General features: G+C 58.2%; 1 protein-coding gene across 3 annotated transcripts in view; it reads left to right on the top strand.

Moving 5' to 3' along the window:
- Nucleotides 1-21,241, top strand: part of TMBIM1 (transmembrane BAX inhibitor motif containing 1) — a 31,832-nt gene extending 10,591 nt beyond the window's left edge. For all 3 annotated transcript variants that reach the window (XM_030580844.1, XM_030580845.1, XM_030580846.1), the window contains 11 exons: nucleotides 10,460-10,729; nucleotides 11,829-11,923; nucleotides 13,451-13,515; nucleotides 15,082-15,135; nucleotides 15,801-15,851; nucleotides 16,234-16,273; nucleotides 16,650-16,687; nucleotides 17,163-17,250; nucleotides 17,811-17,906; nucleotides 18,894-18,947; nucleotides 19,105-21,241. In XM_030580844.1, the coding sequence (XP_030436704.1) occupies nucleotides 10,498-10,729; nucleotides 11,829-11,923; nucleotides 13,451-13,515; nucleotides 15,082-15,135; nucleotides 15,801-15,851; nucleotides 16,234-16,273; nucleotides 16,650-16,687; nucleotides 17,163-17,250; nucleotides 17,811-17,906; nucleotides 18,894-18,947; nucleotides 19,105-19,248 (957 nt within the window). In that variant the 5' untranslated portion in view covers nucleotides 10,460-10,497 and the 3' untranslated portion in view covers nucleotides 19,249-21,241. The remainder of the gene's footprint in view (nucleotides 1-10,459; nucleotides 10,730-11,828; nucleotides 11,924-13,450; nucleotides 13,516-15,081; nucleotides 15,136-15,800; nucleotides 15,852-16,233; nucleotides 16,274-16,649; nucleotides 16,688-17,162; nucleotides 17,251-17,810; nucleotides 17,907-18,893; nucleotides 18,948-19,104) is intronic.
- The last annotated feature ends 602 nt before the right edge of the window (nucleotides 21,242-21,843 follow it).

Below are 21,843 nucleotides of genomic sequence, written 5' to 3'. Positions count from 1 at the left end.
CACAGGGCTGCTGATCAGCCCTCACACAGCCCCCGCAGCCCTACCCAGCCTGGAGGGGTTCATCCCGGCTCCTGTTCCCGAAGGCCCCACCACGCCTGGCTGTTGCACAGAGACCCGAGAGCTCGAGTACTGAATCCACGTCCTCCCCCGACGAGCCACCGGGCTGGTGTTGTCTGAGCTCTCAGGGCTTGGTTCTCTGGCTGTCGCTGCCCCCGGTACAGCCTCCTCCGGGCCAGCGGGTTGCGAGATCAAATCCCCCAGCTCCTGTCCTAGGTGGGCCCTGCTAGGCAGTCAGGGCTGGCACCTCTGCCCGGCCAGATTGCAGCCTAGGAGGTTCCCAGGCAGGATTAGGAGGAGGCTCCAGCTGGAGGGTTAGGGCATGATGTGGGGGCTGGGGGAACAGTCTCGTCCCCGCGCTGCCCCCATATGGGTTGTAGGGTGAGGGAGTAGGTCACAAGGAGCTGGCGGGGATGGGGCCGTCTCTGGTCAGGAAGGAACGGGGCAGCTTGAAGGTGTCTGGTGCACAGGGGAGAGTGGGGGAGAGAGAGAGGCAGGAGCAGGCCGGGGCTAACTGGAGACCCCGGGGAGAACAGTGAAATCTGCCAGAGTATGTGGAGATGGAGGTGGCAGAGGTGCCTGGAGGATCTGAGGAGGAGAGTGAGAGGGGCAGAGATCAGGGGACCGGAGGATCTGTGAGGAGGAGAGTGAGAGGGGCAGAGATCAGGGGACCGGAGGATCTGAGGAGGAGAGTGAGAGGGGCAGAGATCAGGGGACCGGAGGATCTGTGAGGAGGAGAGTGAGAGGGGCAGAGATCAGGGGACTGGAGGATCTGAGGAGGAGAGTGAGAGGGGCAGAGATCAGGGGACCGGAGGAAGTCTGGAGCGCTCAGGGGGCAGGCAGGGGAGTGTTCCGGTGGCCTGAGAGGGGTAATGAACACATGGCTAGAGGCCGGGAACGAGGGCTACCCGGCCATGGTGGTTAAGTCTGTCCACAGGCAGGTGCAGGAGGGGGCTGAGCTGCAGGGGCAGTGATTCCGGTGGAGGGAGCTTGCACTGAGGCTCGGCTGGGGACGGCCAGACACGGGGGGAAGCCTGGGGAGACGGGGTGGGGGTAATCGGTCTCTGCCAGCCGCCCCACTGAACGCCGCCCCCTTTACCCTGCAGCCCTATCGGCAGCTGCTCTCGCACAGGGGGGGCTCGTGGGCCGGGCTGCCCCCGGGAACGGGTGTGATGTGCGGGGAGCAGCTGCACCCGGCATCTGGCCATGCTGTGAGTGCATGAGCCGGGAGAGGGGGCGGGGAGGGGCCAAGAGGCCCATGGGGAGCTACATTCCTGGAAGCCTCTGGCAGCCAAGAGGAGCCGGGAATAGAACTGGCCGGGCTAGAGAGGGGACCGCACCTGCGCCCTGGGCCGGCCAGTTGCCGGGAAGCCGGGAGGGAGGCGTGGCTGGAGTTGAGCCCGGAGAGCTGGCACGGGGCCTGGGTTTCCCCAGGAGTGCCAGGCAGTTGTGCCACAGACCCGAGGGGTGGTGGGGAGAGGGCATCCCTGGCACCAGAGCAGTCAGGCTGGTTTCGTTACGCCCCGGCTCGGTAACCTGGGACGCGGCTCCTCCCAGCCACAGCGTCAGGCCCTGCCTAGATTATTCTCCGGCTCCCTCCACCCCACGTTCTGAGCAACCCCAGAGCAGGGAGCGTCAGCGGGAACACATGGGGCCAAGCACCCCCTTGTGCCAGCATGCAAACGCCCCTCCTCCTCCGGCCTGTGACTCGATCCGGGGTGTAGGCCGGATGCCTCCAGGGAGACAGCAGAGCACGTGCCCGGAGGCAGACACTCAAGTGCCTGGGGAACATTTACCCTGAAAACTCAGGCTCCATGTGGCTTTAGATAGGAGTTTTGTGGATGGCAGCGGAGCCTAAAATTGGACGTGAGTGCCTAAACTCAGAGGCCTCTGTCCCTTTGTGATCCTAGCCCAGAGAGCCCCTGCTTCGTGACAGTGTTTCTGAGGTTGGGAAGATGGGGGGTTGCATTTGCGGGGGACAGAGGCAAACCCAGGTCACCAGTGACTCAACTCGGCAGCCTGTGGGCCAGCAGCTCCCTCATTTTCACTCCCCACTGCCAGGTCCCCCAGGCCACAGTATGGTGTGTTAACCCAGCCCTCCCCAGGGTCTCTGTCTCATGGCCGGGGAACTGTGGATTTTTCTCATCATCTGATCAACAGTCCCCCATGCAGCGGGGCCCAGCAGAGCCTGTGCTGCTTCTGCTTTTCCTTTCAGCTCTGGAGTTGTTCCCTCTGCTGAGGGCACAGCTGGGTTTCTTGCCCTTTTCCCCTTGGTCTCGCTTTGTATCAAAGAAGATAAAGAACAAAACAGAGAGGACGCAGCCCCACTTAGTGGCCAAAGTCCAGAGCAGGTAACAGATCTGGGGTCTGTCTCACCCAGACTGGTCCCACCCAGCACAGGATTGTTCCTGATCGTACAGTTCCTAGGGTTTTGTTTACTGCAAAAGTCCCAGGCCACAGGGCTCCCAGCCCTTTCCGTGGGATCTGGCTCTTCCTGAGCCTGATTTTTTTCCATCCTGATTTCATCCGGCTCGCCCTAGCCCCTTTGTCCAACACTGGTTCCCTTCAGACGCTGACACGCTGCCATCACATCTGCCCTCTGGCACAGCTCAGCCAGCCACACCCTGAGGGCCATCGCGCCGGCTTCATGGTGCGAGGCCGCTGGTGAGAGTGAAATCCCCCCGTTTTACCCAACCAAGCAGAGGGGAGACACAAGGCAAGTGCTGGGGACTGTTGCAAGGAACTTACTGGCCGTCTGACCATGCGGAGGGGGATGTTGAGACATTCACAACAAGGCCATGGGATCATCTGGGCCATGGCGGTTCCTGTTGTGTTTTAACTCCTGATGGGTTGGACCGAGCTGCCCATTCTGGGTTGTCACCTGACCCCCTCACCTGTGCTCAGGCTCTGCCATGCTCTCAGCACCTCCCCGGTGCCCTGGGACAAAGACCAGTCCCGGCTCCTGCCCTGTCACGGGTGCTCCTTCCTCCTGTCCTGGAGAGCAAAGCCAGGAAGGGGTCAGGCCCTGAGCTGCCCACAGATCCACTTGTCCTCTCCTTTGTCTGCTGGGATGCTGTTTCTTTCCCCAGCGATTCTCCCGAGCCGGCTCCACGTTCCTGGGTCTGCCCTGCATCCTGGGTGCAGAGCCCTGCTCCCCTCCCGGTGATCCTAACACTGTGCTGTAAAGCCATGGCACCATGTGCCGACGGTAGCACCAGTGCAATTATTTTGTCCTAGGCATGAGGGTGGCAACCGGTGGTAGGTCATCCCTGCCCTCCGGGGACTAAGATTCCAGGGTTTCCAGGTCACCAGCTGGGCAGTTTATTTTTGGCTGCACAGTCATAAAATTAACAAAACCATACAGAGGCCAGGCGTAGATAGCAAACGCCCCCCCCCTCCCCAACATACACCCTGTCCTAGAGAGCAGGCCTGATTCAGCGTGAGAGAGACACGCTTTACCTCTGGGCCCTACATTCAGGTTTCTAAAAGCCCAGACCAGCTGATACCTTTCCAGAGTGTTTTTCAGTTCCCATCCAGATCATCCGAGGAAAGAGCTCCTCTCTGCCCCGCCCAGTTTGCAGCCCAACCCCTACAGCAGGGGTCGGCAACCTTTCAGAAGTGCTGTGCCGAGTCTTCATTGAGTCACTCTGATTTAAGGGTTTGCGTTCCAGTAACACATTTGAACGTTTTTAGAAGGTCTCTTTCTATAAGTCTATAATATAGAACTAAACTATTGTTGTATGTAAAGTAAATAAGGTTTTTAAAATGTTTAAGAAGCTTCATTTAAAATTACATTAAAATGCAGAGTTCCCCCCCGCCCCCGGACCGGTGGCCAGGACCCGGGCAGTGTGAGTGCCCCTGAAAATTGGCACACGTGCCATCGGGGCTGCCCAGAGTGGGGGGCAAGTGAGGCAATTTGCCCGGAGCCTCGCAGGGGCCCCACGAGCCCTGGCCCGGCGGTGGTCCGGGTCTTCCATGGCAATTTGGTGGTGGGGGGCCCTTCGTGCTGCTGAAGACGCAGAGCGGCTGACGGGCCCCCTGCTGCCGAAATGCCGCTGAAGACCCGAAGCGCTGCCGGGTGAGTACAAGCGCCGCAGCTCCCCCGCTTTACCCCAGGCCCCCTGAATCCTCTGGGTGGCCCTGCGTGCCATAGGATGCCTCCCCCTCCCCCACAGGGTTTGTCTGGGGACCGAGCTGGTCCAGTGAAATTGACTGGAAAGAAAAGTGAAACTGACTAGGCCATTCTCACTGTCCAAACCCTGCCAACTCTCCTGCCTCTGCTGATCTGCCCTGCCGCTGACTCCAGCAGCGTGAAATAAGTGTCCGTGTCAGTGTTTGCAGGATCAGCACCTGAGCCAAAGCTCAGCCAAGCAATGCAAGCGCCTAGAATGGGTCTGAGGAGCTTCCTGCCTAGGATCTAGTTACGCACTTTTATGGCCCAATCGCTGCGATATCTGGGTACCTGTTGAATCCCTGGCAGCTTTTTCTGTGGATTGCGGGTACTTCTCTATATGACGAAATCATGGGCTGGCTCGTGAGAGACCCACAGGCTGAACCTCATGCTCTCAGGGAGCGGAGCAGCAGCCGCTGGGTGGGGCCTGCCCCGTTATAACCAGGACACTTGCAGCTCCCCAGAAGGGGATATCCTGCATTTGCTTCTGCTAGATCCAGGAGGGTGAGTTTGCTTGGGGCACGTCAGATGAGGTGAGCTCGGGCTCCGCAGGGAATTCTACCCGGTGGCACCTCTCTGCTCCCTAGGCACGGGATAGGGTTAGTGACTAATGGGGCATTGTCCCCAGTGGGGAGCCTCAGCTGATACCTAGACTATCAGGGCTGGAAGAGACCTCAAGAGGTATCTAGTCCAACCCCCTGCTCAAAGCAGGACCAATTCCCAACTAAATCATCCCAGACAGGGCTTTGTCAAGCCTGCTGAGGAGGGTGCTTGTGCCCCTTGGAATGAGCTTTGATCCCTTCATGATCACCCCAGCAGCTTTCAAGCAGCCCTACAACCCATCAGCGCTAGTGCGGGAAAGCTTAGCTTAGCGTTTTGTGGGTCTCTCTAGCTGCTGTGTATTCCCCTTTCAGGGACCCCAAAACAAGCCTCTGCAAAGCCAAGACATCTGACAGGGTCTCCCTGAGGATTGCTGCCTTCCTGTCTTGTATGATCAGCTCCCCTGCCCCACGTTGTTCTAACCGGCAGCTTCACCCCAGCCTCTGTCTCAGGAGTGGAAGGCTTTGGCTCAGATTTGTTCTGACCGGTGGTGATTTGATGTGGTTGTTGACAGGAGCAGTTTAGGGTGCTGTTTGCTCACACCCTGCTGGGGAAAGGCAGCTAATCTGAGCAGCTCTTTCCTCCCAGAAGTGTGTGGGTAGAACCGAGTTACTGTGATAATTCACGTGGGCTTAATGACACCCCAGCGGTGGGTATCAGTCATCATTACCCTCTGCTAGCTGGAATCAGAACTGCCAGACTGTGTCATAGATCCTATACTGATCATGGCAAAGGGGGATTCTCCTATGCTTCTGTTGGAGGGATTTCTGCTTCTCTACCTGGAAGGACCTAATCCTGGCCACACCGCTGCTGCTGGGAATTTCAGATGGGCCAGAATTGGCTATGGTATTTTCCTCGCCTCGTGTGCCGCACAGCTGAGGGTCGGGAGAGGGTCTCATTCATTACTTAACCCCATCCATGTGGCAGGGAGGTATTTATTATCCCTGCTTTCTAGAGGGGAAACTGAGGCACAGCAAGCAGCAGCGGTTTGCACAATATCCGGCAGCGAGTCTGTCCTTGAACTGCGAACAGAATCTGGAGGTGTTCACACCTGGTCTCCTGCTCTAACCACTAGACTGACCTCCCTCCAGGAGCCACACAGGAAACTCCCGGCCCAGGCTGGAGTCCCAGTCCTTCAGCCACTGAATTATCACCCCATTTCCTGCCAGTGTTCTAATTTTTAGCTCATCAGATAGGAACATTCAAGACGTGGAATGGGAGAGGCCCTCAGCCCTTCAGGAGGGATGTTGTTAACCTCTTTAAAATAAACAGGTGAGACTTGTGAAACTGTCCCCCAAAAGAACCTTCCCCTTTGTGCCAAGGACCTTCTGGAGAGGGTGACGATGATCTCTAGCTGTGGTACAGCGCTTTTCCTTGGTAGACCTCAGAGTTCTTTACAAAAGATCATCCTCCCCAATGCACAGGTGGGGAAACTGAGGCACAGAGAGGGGGATTGACCGGCCCAAGGTCCCCCAGCTGGCCAGAGAGGGAGCTGAGAATAGAACCCAGGTGCCCTAGGCTCTATGCACATGGGATTAGGTGGAGGATCCAAAGGAGGATTTGTAAGACATAGGAAAAAATCAAGCCATCCCGGTGCAGCTGTGGGACTTCAAGGTGACCCTTTGAGGCCTAAGATGTTTGCAGATGTTAAATACTCTGGGTGCCCTCCCCCCAGCAGCCCTACTATCTGCTGTGACAGTGCTGAAAATTAAACTGCAGGCTGGATCAGGGTCATCTGGGACCTGGGGCCTGTGTCTCCTCTTGCACCAGTTGAGTCAGGAGTGAGAGCAGCGAAGTTGGTGGGGTTGTGCTGGCGTAAAAGGGGTATAAGGAAGTTCCGGATCAGGCCCTGGGCTTCTGACTCCTCAGGGCCACCAGGCAGCCTGCTCTCAGTGCTGAGGGATGGGTCTGTCTTCAGGTGCCCAGAGAGTCGTTATCAGCGGTTCGCAGTCATGCTGGAAGGGCATAATGAGAGGGGTCCTGCAGGGATCAGTTCTGCGTCCGGTTCTGTTCAATATTTTCATCAATGATTTAGATAACGGTGTAGAGTGAACACTGATAAAGTTTGTGGATGATACTAAGCTCAGAAGGGTTGCAAGTGCTTTGGAGAATAGGATTAAAATTCAAAATGATCTGGACAAATTGCAGAAATGGGCTGAAGTAAATAGGGTGAAATTCAATCAGGACAAATGCAAAGTGCTCCACGTAGGAAGGAACAGTCAGTTGCACATACACAAAATGGGAAATGACTGCCTAGGAAGGAGAACTGTGGAAAGAGATCCGGGGGGTCAGAGTTCTCAAGCTAAATATGAGTTAACAGTGTAACACTGTTGCAAAAAAAGCGAACATCGATCTGTATTAGCAGGAGTATTGTAAGCAGGACATGAGAAGTAATTCTTCTGCTCTCTCTGCGCTGATTAGGCCTCAGCTGGAGTATTATTGCATCCAGTTCTGGATACCACATTTCAGGAAAGATGTGGACAAATTGGAGAAAGTCCAGAGAAGAGCAACAAAAATGATGAAAGGTCTAGAAAACATGGGCCTGTGAGGGAAGATTGAAAAACTTAGGTTTGTTTAGTCTGGAGTAGAGAAGACTGAGAGGGGACACGATGACAGTTTTCAAGTACATAAAATGTTGTTACAAGGAGGAGAGAGAAAAATTGTTCTCCTTAAACTCTGAGGACAGGACAAGAAGCAATGGGCTTAAATTGCAGCAAGGGCAGTTTAGGTTGGACATTAGGACAAACTTCCTAACTGTCAGGTGGTTAAGCACTGGAATAAATGGCCTAGGGGGGTTGTGGAATCTCCATCACTGGAGATTTTTAAGAGCAGGTTGGACAAACACCAGTCAGGGATGATCTAGATAATGCTCAGTCCTGCCATGAGTGCAGGGGACTGGACTAGATGACCTCTCGAGGTCCCTTCCAGTTCTAGGATTCTCTGATTCTCTCTTGCTCCAGCCTGTGTGAGTCAACTGCTGGGAGAGGGCTCTGGATGTGTCCTGAAACACAGTGCAGCCCTGATGCCCTGCACCAGGTCTCTTCTTCCCACATATGTTGCTAGGGGGATAATTAACCTGTTACGGGGTGTGAGAGCGAGACTGGGACATGAGTCGCAAGCCTCTGACTGCGTCAGATTCCTGCTCCCGCTCACCCCTTTGTGCCTTGGGCAGAGGTGAAAATAACATTCAACACTTACCGGTGTGGGGGCCGGCGCCCCAAGCGGAAGGGGCAGGGCTAGGAGTCAGCGTCCCGCAGCCAGACCATCTGTGCTGCCTGGAGCTCCGGGCCCTTTTAAATTGCCAGCCTGGGGCAGCTGTTTCATTTGCTTCCCCCCATCCCCACCCCTCCATTGGCGGCGGTGGGCAAAAGGGGTAGCCGTGGCAGTGCTTTAAGCAGCATCTTTAATCGGCTGCCTATGGGCCTGTACCAGCAGCCACTTTTTACCGATACGCCGTACCGGCCCTTCCTGGCTTACGTTCACTCCTGCTCTGGGGTCTCCTTGCCTCCTGCTTGTAACTAGTCTGGGCCCAGTGACTGGATAAGTCGCACACACCCAGAGCTGGGACTAGAACCCGGCTCCTTTGCTTGGAAAAAAGTGTCTCTGCCATTTGAGCTAAAGGTGCGCTCCCTTAGCTGGCCTAAGGAGTAGATCCATTGTCCTCTCTGCAGGCCCTGTCACTGCTGATCGCTCACGACACAGCTTGTGCATTGCACGCACAGGCCTCGCTCCCTTTCTGCTTCCCTGTGTCTTTCTCCTGCACTGTGCCTTCACTCACGCTGTGCCCTTGGGCCGGCCGGTTCCTGCTTGTTCGCCTCTTTCCCCTTTAAACCCTGTGTCCTCACTAGCTTGGTCTCCCGTCCTTCCTTCACTGAGCTCCTGTCCTGGATTCTGAGCTCTCCAGGGCAGGGACCGTGCCACATACTTCTATGGTGCTACGTACGCGGGGGGCCATCCTGGCTCCATTGAAGTCAGCAGGAGTTTTGCAATTGACATCAAGGCTCAACTTTCATTTAGGGTATTGAATGCGTCTGGGATCCCTGCACTGCATTGCTCCACTCAGTGGACTCCCAGCTTCCGGAGAGAGGCACCATGACTCATCCCTCTCACCTCCCGCTGGCTGGTGCTGCTTTCGCTGCACTTTGCACAAGGGCACGGGAGAGAAGTAACAGCCCCCCAGATCGCTAGTGGCTGGATCAGGAGTAATGAGGAGTGCCTGTCCCCATCCTGTGGACACACCCTGGGAGGTCAGCGGGGGCGCTGCCTGCGTAACTGTCGCAGATCGGTGCCTTTGTGTCCAATCACAGATCCCTGTTGGGCAATTAATGACTGCAGAGCCCCTGGCTGGATTATCCCAGATCCCCTGGCATCGCACAGGGGGCCGTGTCTGCCAGCAACACACTGCAAACTCCCTGGCCGATCCAACACCCGGCTTGTCCGACAGCCCTTGGAGTGTCCGTGCACGGGAAGGTTGGGGGTGTCCAAAGCCTAGACTGTCACGGGGAAGAATCTGGGTTCTGCTTTCCATTCAGGTTCCCCTTATAAAGGGTTAGTAAATACTGAACAGATGCTACTGTGGTGAGTGGCGTTGGCTGCAGATGTTTAAAGCAGTAGAAGGTGCTGCAGCTGGGGGATAAGCAACCTATTGACCCACTGGAGTCTCTAACAATTGACTGGTCATTTATCAGCCCTGTATCCATGGAACCTTCCTGTCAAACGTGACCAGAATCTGTTACCCAAAAGCCTGTGGCCTCTGTCACTGGCCAACCATTTGGCTACTCGGTGACTGATCAGGGGCTGTTGCCTCTTTCTGGCCTGCCCTGACTCTTGTCATGGTGTGACCCCCTTTGCAGGAAAGTGCGATGAAATATGCGAAGAACCCTAGGGTGATCTCTGGGGGGGGGGTTGAAACTCCCCTTTAATGCAGTAGAATGACACCCCCGTTGTCCCATAGTGCTGAAATGTATCAGCTGGGATTCCAGCTTAGAGCATAGCCGGTCTGGCTCCTATTTGATCTCTGGCCTGACTCCCCTGGATTTTAATGGTGGCAGGATTGGGGCCCCCATTGAAAATGCCACCTCTGTCGCCAGGCTCCTGTCTGTGTCCGGCTGCAGAGAGGAGGGTTTAAAGGGCTCCGGCCTCTCGTGACACGAAGCCGGTGGAAGGGATTTGGGGCCATTCGTACCAGGATTCCTGTTAGCTTGCTCCATGGCCGTCTCTTCCAATCTGTATTTGCTGACTGTGATGTTACAGAATTGCTGCCCTGGCACTGCATGCAGAGATCGCTTGATTTGAACCACGGAAGGACTTGGGGAGAGCGATTCGCTATCTGGGGCCCCGGGGCAAAAATTACTTAGATCGTTGGCATTTAAGACCCACCCACTGAATTGACTCTTTGGTTACCAGGGTCTGCCTTGCCCTGGGTCTCTTTTGATGGTCAATAATGGTCTTTATTGACCAGGCAGAAATATCACCCTGGACATCTTGGGAGCAGGGTTCTGGCCAGGGGGTCTGTGCTGAGCCGGACTCTGGTGCACAGAGCCACCATGGCCCAAGCATCATGGGTTTTGGCTAAGGGTCCATGAATTGCGCAGACAATAATGGCAGATTTTTCTCTCCCTTTGTCTCCAGGTGCTTGAGAGAGTCAGTCGGAGCCTTTGGGAGTCACCATGTCGTACCCCAATGCTCCCCCGCCCTATGATGACAAGAATCCCCTCTACCCCCCACAGCCTGGGGGCTACCCACAGCCTGGAGCCTATCCTGGGGGCTACCCACAACCTGCACCCTATCCCGGGGGCTACCCGCAGCCTGGAGGGTATCCTGGGGGCTACCCACAGCCAGGAGGATATCCCCACCCAGGTGTCCCGGTACCCCCAATGTCAACAGTCCCGATGAACCTAGGTGAGCTGAGCATTCACAATAGGGGGCGCGGTGCAGAAACCCACTGATGGCTCATCTGGCCCCATTCCTAGAGACCAGCTTACAGCTTCTGAGATCAGAGCAACTCCCCTGGGCCATCAACGTGCTGAAAGAGACGGGTCCACCGGGGTTCCAGTCGTTCTCGGTCCCGTTCTGCATGGAGGCAGGTCACCCCAGGGACCAGATCAAAGAGAGTAACAAGGGGCAGGATTCTGCTCTCAGGGGAGGGGGCCAGATGGGCCGTCAGGGTGGCAGTGCCCATGTGGGACCAGAGGAGTGAGGAGTGCAGGGCAGAGGAGACGGTGGGGTGAGGGGAAGGGGTCTCTGGAAACACAGGGTAATGGATATGGTGACTTGGGCTCTGCAGGACCTGGTGTGAGTGGGGAGGTGGGGGGACTTCCTTGACCCCCTGGAACAGATGCGCTCCACTTTGTCGCTCACCCAGATCTGACAGAGAGGAGATGTCCCGGTAAGAGGCAAAATACTCCAGTCTCCAGTCCCATCATGTCAAAGCTGGGCTGAGCTTGGCTGGTCCATTCCGTCCCCTGCCGTCCCCCCCCATTCCGTCCCCTGCCGTCCCCGAGGGTCAGTCCCATCGGGCGGTGCCCCGTTGTGACAGGGGCAGCCATGGCCTGGTGGTCCCACCCAGAGGGAGATGGGGTCTGATGGGGGAGGGGAGGACACCCTGAAACACTTGACTGACGGGCTGAGCCTGGGGGAGGGATGGAGAAAGGAGACGGTGCCGCTAGAGAGGGGAGAGGGTTACTTCTCTGCGCCTCGTGCCAGAGGCACCCCTGGGTCACCCTGCCGGGTACCAGGCCAGCATCTCCCGTCTGGGCTCAGGCCTCTCGGCCATGCTGTCTGTGAGACCCCAGTTGGTGCCGAGGGGCTATTGGGCTGGGGTGTCCCATGGGGCAACCCGCTGCTAGCTTATGGAGGGAGGCAGTCGGGGAGGCACCTGACCCTCAGGCGGGGCAGAGCCTGGACACGTGCCAGGTCAGCAGGAGCACGTGGAGCACTGATGCCCCCCCGCCTGTGCCAGTGTTCGGGTGCTGACTCTCCCCTTTTGTGCACCCCCCAGGGGACAGCTACGGCAGTGGTGGCTCAGGGGAGGAGGACGGGCTGAGAGCAGGCACTTGGGACGACAAGAGCGTGCGACACACCTTCATCCGCAAGGTAACTCCGGAGTGGACCGGGCTGCCTGACCCCCAGGGGTGCAGGGTGGGGGATCTGGGGCTGGGAGGTGTGGGGTGGTGCTCCCTCCAGACTCTGGCCCCCAGGAACAGGCTGCGGATGATGGGGCGAGCCTGGCACCTGGGTACCAGTGTGGGGCTGAGGGCCTGTGGCTGACGTGTCTGCGTGGCGAGGCCAGCGGCTAGGGACAGCGTCAGGCTCCCATGGCTGCAGGGCCCCCTAGTGCTGGTGGGGGCTGGGGTCACGGCCCTGGGCTGGGGAGGGGGCTGGGACTGGAGTGGCCTGGGCTACAGAGCCCCTCCCCACACTGGCCAGGCTAACAGGACACCCGGAGCCCATTGGATGGGAGCCTTGGTAGGAGCTACCCACCCTGGGGACTATGAGGGGCTGGGTCTCCACAGCCCACCCAGTCCCTGGCGCCCCATGCAGCTGCCATTGGGGCGTGGCAGGGACTGGATCTCCGTGGCCCACCCAGTCCCTGGCGCCCCATGCAGCTGCCATTGGGGCGTGGCAGGGGCTGGATCTCCACGGCCCACCCAGTCCCTGGCACCCCAACCAGCTGCCATTGGGGCATGGCAGGGGCTGATGCTGAGTCCATCAGAAGCGGGAGTAAGAACCAGCAGCTCCATCCCACCTGGGGTGCTGGGCAGTTGGGGGCAGTGACGCCTTGAGGTCACCTTGACGTGTCTGGGCAGGAAGCCGGGCCAGTGCCCACAGGTGACCCCTCTGTGCCTGTCTGTGCCCTGCGGGGGACAGGGCCAGTGCCCATAGGTAACCCCTCTTGCCTGCTGTGCTCTGTGGGGGACAGGACTGGTGCTGGGGGGGACGCATCTGTGCCTGTCTGCACCCTGCAGGGGAGCCGGGCTGGTGCCCACAGGTAACCCCTCCTGTCTGTCTGTGCCCTGTGGGGGAGCAGGGCCAGTGCCCGGGGGTGACCCCTCTGTGCCTGTCTGTGCCCTGTGGGGGAGCAGGGCCAGTGCCCGGGGGTGGCCCCTGTGTGCCTGTCTGTGCCCTGTGGGGGAGCAGGGCCAGTGCCCGGGGGTGACCCCTCTGTGCCTGTCTGTGCCCTGTGGGGGAGCAGGGCCAGTGCCCGGGGGTGACCCCTCTGTGCCTGTCTGTGCCCTGTGGGGGAGCAGGGCCAGTGCCTGGGGGTGACCCCTCTGTGCCTGTCTGTGCCCTGTGGGGGAGCATGGCCAGTGCCCGGGGGTGACCCCTCTGTGCCTGTCTGTGCCCTGTGGGGGAGCAGGGCCAGTGCCCGGGGGTGACCCCTCTGTGCCTGTCTGTGCCCTGTGGGGGAGCAGGGCCAGTGCCCGGGGGTGACCCCTCTGTGCCTGTCTGTGCCCTGTGGGGGAGCAGGGCCAGTGCCCGGGGGTGACCCCTCTGTGCCTGTCTGTGCCCTGTGGGGGAGCAGGGCCAGTGCCCGGGGGTGACCCCTCTGTGCCTGTCTGTGCCCTGTGGGGGAGCAGGGCCAGTGCTCGGGGGTGACCCCTCTGTGCTTGTCTCTTTCAGGTCTACACCATCATCTCCGTCCAGCTGCTGGTGACCGTGGGCATCATCGCCGTGTTCACCTTCGTGTGAGTCTCACCTTGCCCTGAGCCCTGCCCTCGCCGCCAGCCCCCAGCAGCTGCTGTCCCAGGGCTGGTCCCTGCTCCACGAGGCCCCAGGAGCTAGGACGTCCCAGGGACTTTCCGTAGGAACGAAGAGGCTGCCCCCCAATGCCCCGTCCCCCTGCTGAGGGGAGGGGCCAGAGCCTCGCCGGGGCATGGAGGAGACGGGCACTGTCTCACAAGGGACAGGGAGCCCCACCCCAGGGCTGTTTAAAGCCAGGCTGGGTGCAGCCCTGCGGGATGGGCTGTGGGGGGTGTGACAATGCGGTTCTGGCGGGACCCAACTGAGAGTGCCAGTTCAGGACCAATTGCTCAAACAGGGCAGTCACAGCCCTAGGCTGGGGTTTTTCCACCTCTAAGGCAAACCAAACCCCAGCCAAAGAGGACCCTGGTTTCACCCCACTGGCCAACCACAAGTCACACAAGCAATTTCCTTAGACGCTCCAGTCTCCCAGTATCACCACCAGTCCCACTCGTCCTGGGGATGAATGGTTATGAAAACCAACACCCCAGTAAAAGGAAAAGGTTCTCTCGATCCCAAAGGACCAAGCCCAGACCCAGGTCAATATACACATCAGATCTTACCCACAAATCACGCTGTTGCCAGTCCTTTAGAATCTAAAATCTAAAGGTTTATTCATAAAGGGAAAAAGGTAGAGATGAGAGCTAGAGTTGGTTAAATGGAATCAATTACATCCAGTGATGGCAAAGTTCTTAGTTCAGGCTGGTAGCAGTGATGGAGTAAACTGCAGGTTCAAATCAAGTCTCTGGAACATCCCCAGCTGGGATGGGTCATCAGTCCCTTGTGTAGAGCTTCAGCTTGTAGCAAAGTCCCTCCAGAGGTAAGAAGCAGGATTGAAGACAAGAAGGAGATGAGGCATCAGCCTTATATAGGCACTTCCAGGTGTAAGAACACTTCTTTGTCCTTACTGTGGAAAATTACAGCAACATGGAGTCTGCAGTCACATGGGCCAGTTTCTGCACACCCTGCTGAGTTACAAGGCGTATCTGCCTCCTCTCAATGGGTCAGTTGTGTAGCTGATGGTCCTTAATGGGCCATCAAGCAGGCTAGGCAGAGCTAACACCCATCCGTCTGGGATTTTTCCCAGAACTACAGCACCAATTTGGGATACAGACAGTATACAGCCAATACCCATAACTTCAACTGCAAAATGATACAGACATACAGACAGCATAATCATAATCAGCAACCCAGAACCTGGTCTTAGACACCTTATATGACCCCCTTTACATAAGATTTGGTGCCACTACAGGACCTTGGTTGCAACCCATGTTCTATATGGTCCCAGTTTATATCAATAACGTCACGGGGCGACCCTGCCCTGTCATGGCAGGCATCTGGATGGATCCTGGCGGGTCTGTCTGGGGAGCAGGGCACAGAGCGGGGCAGGGTCCTTGCTCCCGGGCTGGGGCCCCCACAGATGGTCTGCGCTGCGCGGGGGAGCAGAGAAGGGGCCACGTGGTGACGGGTGTAGCCAGGAACCGATCTCACGCTCTCCTCCCTCCTCGCAGCTCCCCCGTCCGCACCTTTGTGCAGAGGAACGTTGCTGTGTACTACTCCTCTTAGTAAGTATCACTCAGCCCTTGGGCAGAGCTGCCAGTGTCAACTCCCCTCCCTGCTCAGCCCGGCCCCCCTGCCCTTTGGCTGGGCCCCTGTGCTGCCATGTGAGACCTGGCAGAGTCCCCGCCGCTCCCTGCTGAGTGCCACGAGGCGCTGGTGTCCCATGCCAGAGGCAGAGGGTGCTGTGTGGGGTGGCACGGGGAGGGAGGGGGCAGTTAATCACAGCTCACTTTCTCTAAGGGAAAAACCAAGGAAACTACATGCAAAAAACTCGGTGACAGCCACGTTTCAGCTGAGATCTGGTCTCGGGTGGGAACTCTGGCTGCTCGAGCAATAATGACTGGTCATGCCACTGTATCAGTTGAAGCACGAAGGTTCGGATTTACAGAGGGAGCATTGTTTAATGGTTGGTGCATGAGCCTGTTGGAGCTGTCTGCTCATACTGGCTCTACCGCATCATCTGACCTCAGGGGAGGTGTTTCCTGGCTCTGTGCCTCAATTTCCCCTCCGTGCAAGGGGAGTAATTCTTCCCTACTGCCGAGCCGTGATGTGAAATGTAACGAATGAACCTCGGCCCTTTTGCTGCCTGCACGAGGCTCCAACTGGCCCCAGCTCCGGGTGGGCAGCAGGGCTGGGAAGGGTCCCAACCTCTGTCTCTCTCTCTCCCCAGCGCCGTGTTCCTCGTCACGTACCTGGTGCTGGCCTGCTGCCAGGGCCCCAGGTAAGTGTCTCAATCACTGGGGATCAGAGAGGGCGGCCCCTCCCTCCGAGCCTGCGCCCCGGCTCAGAGTCCCCCGGGCACTGGGAAGCGGGTTGGGGGGGAGTGACTGAGGCAGGGGGCCAATGACACGAGGCTGCCTCCCAGGGTCGATTCCCGTCCATCCGGGACTGACGCCTGCCCTGACTCGGAGGTTGGTTTTCACGGGGACCCCCCCGTGCCCTGAAGTGTCATTGGGCCAAATTGGTGCCCTTGCGCCAGGCGACATCATGCTGAGCTCACCCCAGAAACCCCGATCCCCCCGGGTTCCCCCCCAGCCTGCGGCGCAGCGCCCTGGGCTCTGACTACCTGCACCCTGACCTGTGTGTTCCCTGACTTCCCCCAGGAGACGCTTCCCCTGGAACCTCATCCTGCTGAGTGTCTTTGTAAGTGGGGTTGTGGGGCTGGGTTGTCCCGGGGGTGCAGTGATTCTGGGAGGGGGCGCCCCCAGGGTGGGAGGGGACCCTGTGCGGAGGAGAGGGATGGAACTGAGGGAAGGCTTTGATGGCTGAACACTGGTTAGGATGGGGCTGGGGTCACATGGGGGACAGAAATGGGGGGGTCTGTGTGTTTCATGGCCTGCCTCCTACCTCAGGGTCACACCCGTGACTAAAACACACCCCTCAGGCCATGTGCCCCTCAGTGCCTCCTGCTTTGAACCCCCATGTCTCCGTGGGGACCCAGGAAGGCGACACGATGCTTTGATCCCTCGCTGGGGCTGGCTCCACAGCTAATCGCCCCCTTTCCTTTCGTTTGCTGCAGACGCTGGCCATGGCCTTCATGACGGGAAGCATCGCCAGGTACCGCGGTGCTGGGGAAACCCCCTCTGAGCCCCTTCTGAGTTCCCCTGTCGCCCGTGGGGGGAGGGGATAAGAACATGTCCACTGGGCACCCCCCCCCCCCGTGTGGGGGTCGCTAGCCCTGCGGGGGAGGTGGGCTTGGACAGAGAGGAAAACCAGCCCCACCCTGGGGCTAACTTAAGGGATCCCCTGGCTTAGCTCAGCTTGCGGGAGTCACCCTGGAGCCTGGACTCAAGCAGGCGCCTCCTGAGGGTGAGTCGCAGAACCGCAGGCTGCCTGGGATGGCTTTTCTATAGGGCCCATGGGTGCCGTGTTGGATCGCCTGCCGAGCGCCGCCCCCGAGCCCACGGGATCGCACTGCCGGGGAGCGAGCCCCGGGTCTTGGCTCCCATTTGCACACGGAGGGTGAAGGGGGAAATCATTGAACGGCTTTTAAACTAACCTCTCCCCCCCCCCCCCAACCCTTTGTGTGCAGCATGTATAGCACCCGGGCTGTCCTGATCACCATGGTGATCACTGCCATAGTGGCCATAATTGTCACCGTCTTCTGCTTCCAGACCAAGGTAAGGCTCAATGGACTCCCTGCCTGTCCGGGGCAGCGGGGAGGGGAGGAGTCAGGGGATTTCCCCTCCTGAGGGCCCCCCAGCATAGGCTGGGACAGGGTACGAGGCGATGCTGCCTCATCCAGAGTAGGGTGCTGGAGCAGAGAGCCCCTTCCCCGGCCTAAGGGGTCCACGCTGCCTGCAGCCAGCTCTGGGACTGACAGAGCAGGAACCGAACCTGGATCTCTTGCCGCAGCCCAGAGAGAGCTGGGGCAATGACCCTCCGAGGCCAGTGCTTTGGGGTGTCCCCTCCGGCCGGGTGGCCATTTCCCAACGCGGCTCCCACTAGCTGCATCCCAGCTGGGCAGCGCATTGCCCTGCGTGCTGCTGATCCTTGCTACCCGGGATGCCGCCCAACATCCGTCCCGTGCCACCTGATGCAGCCGATCCGCGCTGACGTGGGGAGCAGACGTGCCCCAGGCTCTGGCGCCTCCTGCAGGGGAAGCCCGGTGCTGCAGGATGGCTGCGTTCCCACCATGCTCCGCGAGTCCCTTCCTAACTTGTCACCATCCTGCTGGCAGGTGGATTTCACGTCCTGTACCGGACTGTTCTGTGTGCTGGGGATTGTCGTCATGGTGACGGGAATAATCACCGCCATCGTCCTCTCCTTCAAATATGTGAGTAGTGGCTGGGGGAGGCCAGTTCGAGGACAGGCTGGGACATGACACCAGTGCTGCCCTCTGCTGGCCCCATCCATAGCTGCAGTTGCCAGCACGGCAAGTGTGACCTGCCGGAGTCTGCTGAGAGCCTGATGCAATAGCCCCCATGGGTGGGTGAACTGCCCCATTTACACAGTGGTGATGTTGACTCTGAAACCTAATTATGGCAAATCGGAATGTCAGCAGCAGGGAGATTTCATCCCTGATCACTTTAGCTGATGCAGCCGGCTGCCCCTGGGACGGTGGGCAGGAGGTGAATGGAGTTTCCATAACTTCATCTCCCAAACTGACCCCACTTCAGCATCTTGCATGAAAGAAAACCTCTGTTCCTGAGCCAGCTGCATCTGGCAACAGCTCACGCCTGGCCGGGGATGTCAGGGCGCGTTTTATTGACCGATGGAAAGTTGCCTGGGAGATCTGGTCTCCTGGGTTCACTTTAAAAGGAAGCTATGGTATTTGGAGGTTGGCTAAAACCAGACCATCTCCCTTCACTCCATCCTGCAGCCGTGCCACCTTGGGTGTGAATATACCTAGCAACGTGCCAAACTGCACTGACTGAGCAGGATCGGGCCTGGTTGCTTGGATGGGAGACCTCTAAGGGAATCCCAGCTACAGCTGGGTGAGGTGTGGGTGACACAGTAGGGGGTGCTCTCCTGTGAGTTGGGGGGGAGCTGTGCTACATGGAGCTGTGATGCTGGAGCTGCTCTTTCCGAAGAGCACCGACATCCTCCCAAAGTTAGGGTGTTAGCCAACAGCTGTCATGCTCCTCCCCAGAGGTGGCTGCATCTGAGAGTCGGGTAAAGCAATCCCTGATGCCTACGCTGCGGGATCCAAATCGTTTTTCTCCAGCCCTGGGCTGGTGGGTTGCATTACTGGTCTGTGTCCCGGGGCAGCCGCTGCAGCCTTCTGTCCTCTGACCGCCCCGGGCTGCCCCTGTCTTTGCAGGTTGCGTGGCTCCACATGCTGTATGCGGCCATTGGTGCAATCGTCTTTACCCTGGTGAGTAACGTGGCTTGCGCTCTGTCCCTGCTGAGCTGGCAGCCTCCCATGTTCCTGGGTGGGTGCGGGGAGGATGGAGGCAGCTCCTGGCTCCGACATGTGGGGCTGACAATCTCTAGCAGCATGCTGACCCATCGCCCTGTCTCTGGCTCCCCAGTTCCTCGCTTACAACACCCAGCTGGTGCTGGGGAATAGGAAGAACGCGATCAGCCCCGAGGAGTACGTCTACGGAGCCATGGAGATCTACATGAACATCGTCCAGATCTTCATCTTCCTACTGCTGATCGTGGGCCGGAGATAGAGCCTCCCCAGTGCTCCTGGCTGGAACTGCCCCAGGCCCAGGAGTGCTCCGGGAGCACCTTGCCGCCTTCCTTTTCCTCGTCCTTTACTGCTCCCCACCCTGGCGTGTCTCTCCCAGGCCAATGGCCTCTGGTTTCCCTTCTCACCTGGGGAGCCCAGCGTGGCTGCTCAGAGGGGTAGCAGGCGAGACTGGCCTGTCTGCCCTGCAGAATAACCAGGCTCTGCCCAGAAATGAAGCCAGTGTCAGCTGATTTCTGCGTTCCCTGTTAATTGCTCTGCTACCCTCTGTGCCCCCACGTGGCCTCCTGTCTTTCTTCTCTCCCCACGCTGTCCCCAGGGATGTGTCAATATGCTGAGTTCATCTCTTGCAGGGGTGTGTTCATAGCACTGCTTCCAGGCCCGGGTCCTCTAGGCAGTGCTCCCGGGGAAGTGAGAAATCCAAGGGCAGCCCCTGCCTGGCTGCGCGGATCCCCAGGCCCATGACTGCGTCCTTTGCCAGTGGGCTCCCTCAATTTCGGCTGCCTGGCAACAGGCTCCGTCCCCTTCTCTTGCCACGTGCCCACGGGGAGGAATGTTCCTTCACGTCATCAAATCCAAATCCACCCAAAGGAGAGCAGAAAGCCAGGGGCTTAGTCCTCGCTCCGCTCTGAACCAAGGTGTGCAGGTTCCCTCCGCCCTGCAGAGTGCCCTCCGATGGGGAGGAGCAGCAGGGGCTGCAATCAATGCACTCAGATGACTTTAAAGTGGAGGAGGGATTTGTGATCTGTCAGTGCTTTTGAGTTCCAGCAGGGTTTTCACCCTCCCTGTGAATATAGATCAGCACAGGCTTCAGGTCGAACACCAATGCCTTGGGGCAGTTACATGGCTTAAGCTAGCCTTATGTAAAGTTAAAAAACCAAAAAGATCTACTTAGCCACAGGCTGGGGAGGAGAAACGTACAGAGGCACGACCCATGCTAGTGCTCCGATTTTTGCTGTTTCTAATTCAATGTCTTTTATCCTTGGTAAGCAAAGGGGTTTGTATCGAGCTGCATTTGACTAGTCCGGACAGCCAAAGGGCCTTGAAATAACATTGTTTGACATGGGGGGAGGCGAATGGTGAATTGCAAAGCAGCGAGCTGTGTACATTGCTCATACTCTCTAGTAAGAGATTCGCTCATTGCAGGACGAAACAGAACTGGGGAATTCTAGAGGCTGGAAGAGGTGCTTTAAATGGGGGTGTCTCTCCCAGCTTCCACCTGGAGGATGGGGCGGAAACACTGCGTTGGAGCCCTCTGGCTCCGCTGGGACAGTGCTGGTGAAGGGGGTGGGGGGCAGCAGCTGAACCCAGAGCCGGTTCCCAGCTCCTCATGGGAAGAGCAGGCTCAGAGCAGGGCGGCTGGATCAGAATCCCCAGGCGAACGCCCGAAAGGGCAGGGTGTAGGGAGGGGAACTGGGGGTACAGCCAGCATTAACCCTTTATGCTCCTTCCACGACGCTAGCGGCTTGGGCCAGCCGTGTTCACTCAGTGCCTTAAATCCCAGTGTTCCCAGCAGATGATTTGGGGTCAGCCCAGCACCTGGCAGGGAGTCGTCCCTTACACGGGCAGCCCTCGGGAAGGGAGAACAGCCTGTCCTGGATGCCGGCCTTGGAGGCAGAGCTGCTGGTGAGCAGAGCCCAGCTCTGTCCTGGCTGAGGGTGGAAGCGTTAGCCAGCTGGGGTTAGCTTTGCTATACAAAGGGCTGTCAGGTGCGCTGCAGAGGTTAGTGGATCGGCTCAATGGCCCCCCTTGAGGACAGACCTAGAGACCCCTTCCTTGGGAGTGCTCTGCAGATCGCCAGCTGGGTTCGGAGTGGTCCCCTGTCCAAGCAGCAGGGGCGTGAGGAGATGGCTGTATAGTATACGCTGTATTATATTCTAACGCTGCAGCCAGTGGGAGCAGCGTGGTCGGCTCCTCGTATCAAAGAACATAGACAAGTTGCACTCAATAAAGTGAAACGCTGTGTACTTTTTCAAGCATCCAGCATCTTTTGATTTTTATTCACGCTTGTGAAAGTGACAATGGTGCAGGGGAGAGAGGTGGGTGTGAGCCCTGGGACTGGAATCCCCCAAGCCAGAGATGCTGGAGGTAGAGTAAGCATACCCCACCTCCCCAAACCACACCCCCACCCCGCAGAGACCATCTCTGGAAATGAGATAGGAGCTCAGTCCCTGTGGCACATGCAGTCCCCAGCCTCTCAGCTGAGGCTGTCAACAAGGATTGTGGGAGAGGGAAGGTAGCTACCTCCCAAAGTGCACCAGGCCTGAGCCTCACCGTCTCACTTCACACAGTCTCAGCAGTAACACTGAGGCAACCATCTCCCACCACTAGCCTGTCAGAAGTGGTACCTGGCTCCTCCCTGGACTTGGTGAGGAAATGCTCTGGGCCAGATCTCCATGCAGCGCTGCTGACAGCTAAGGACACTTGGTGCAACATCCCCTTCCTGTTGTGCCCCTCGGGGTTACAACTGCACAGGGGCAGGGTTCTCTGAGGGGCAGGGTTTATTTAGGATCTCACTTCTGTCCCACACCAGCTGTATGCAATGTATAGAGGCAACGTGAGAAATCGGAGGAGGGCA

This window comes from Gopherus evgoodei, chromosome 11 (genome assembly GCF_007399415.2).
Source record: "Gopherus evgoodei ecotype Sinaloan lineage chromosome 11, rGopEvg1_v1.p, whole genome shotgun sequence".
Lineage (NCBI taxonomy): Eukaryota > Metazoa > Chordata > Testudines > Testudinidae > Gopherus > Gopherus evgoodei.
The sequence above is the reverse complement of the archived record's forward strand: the minus strand, read 5'-3'. Positions and strand labels throughout refer to the sequence as shown.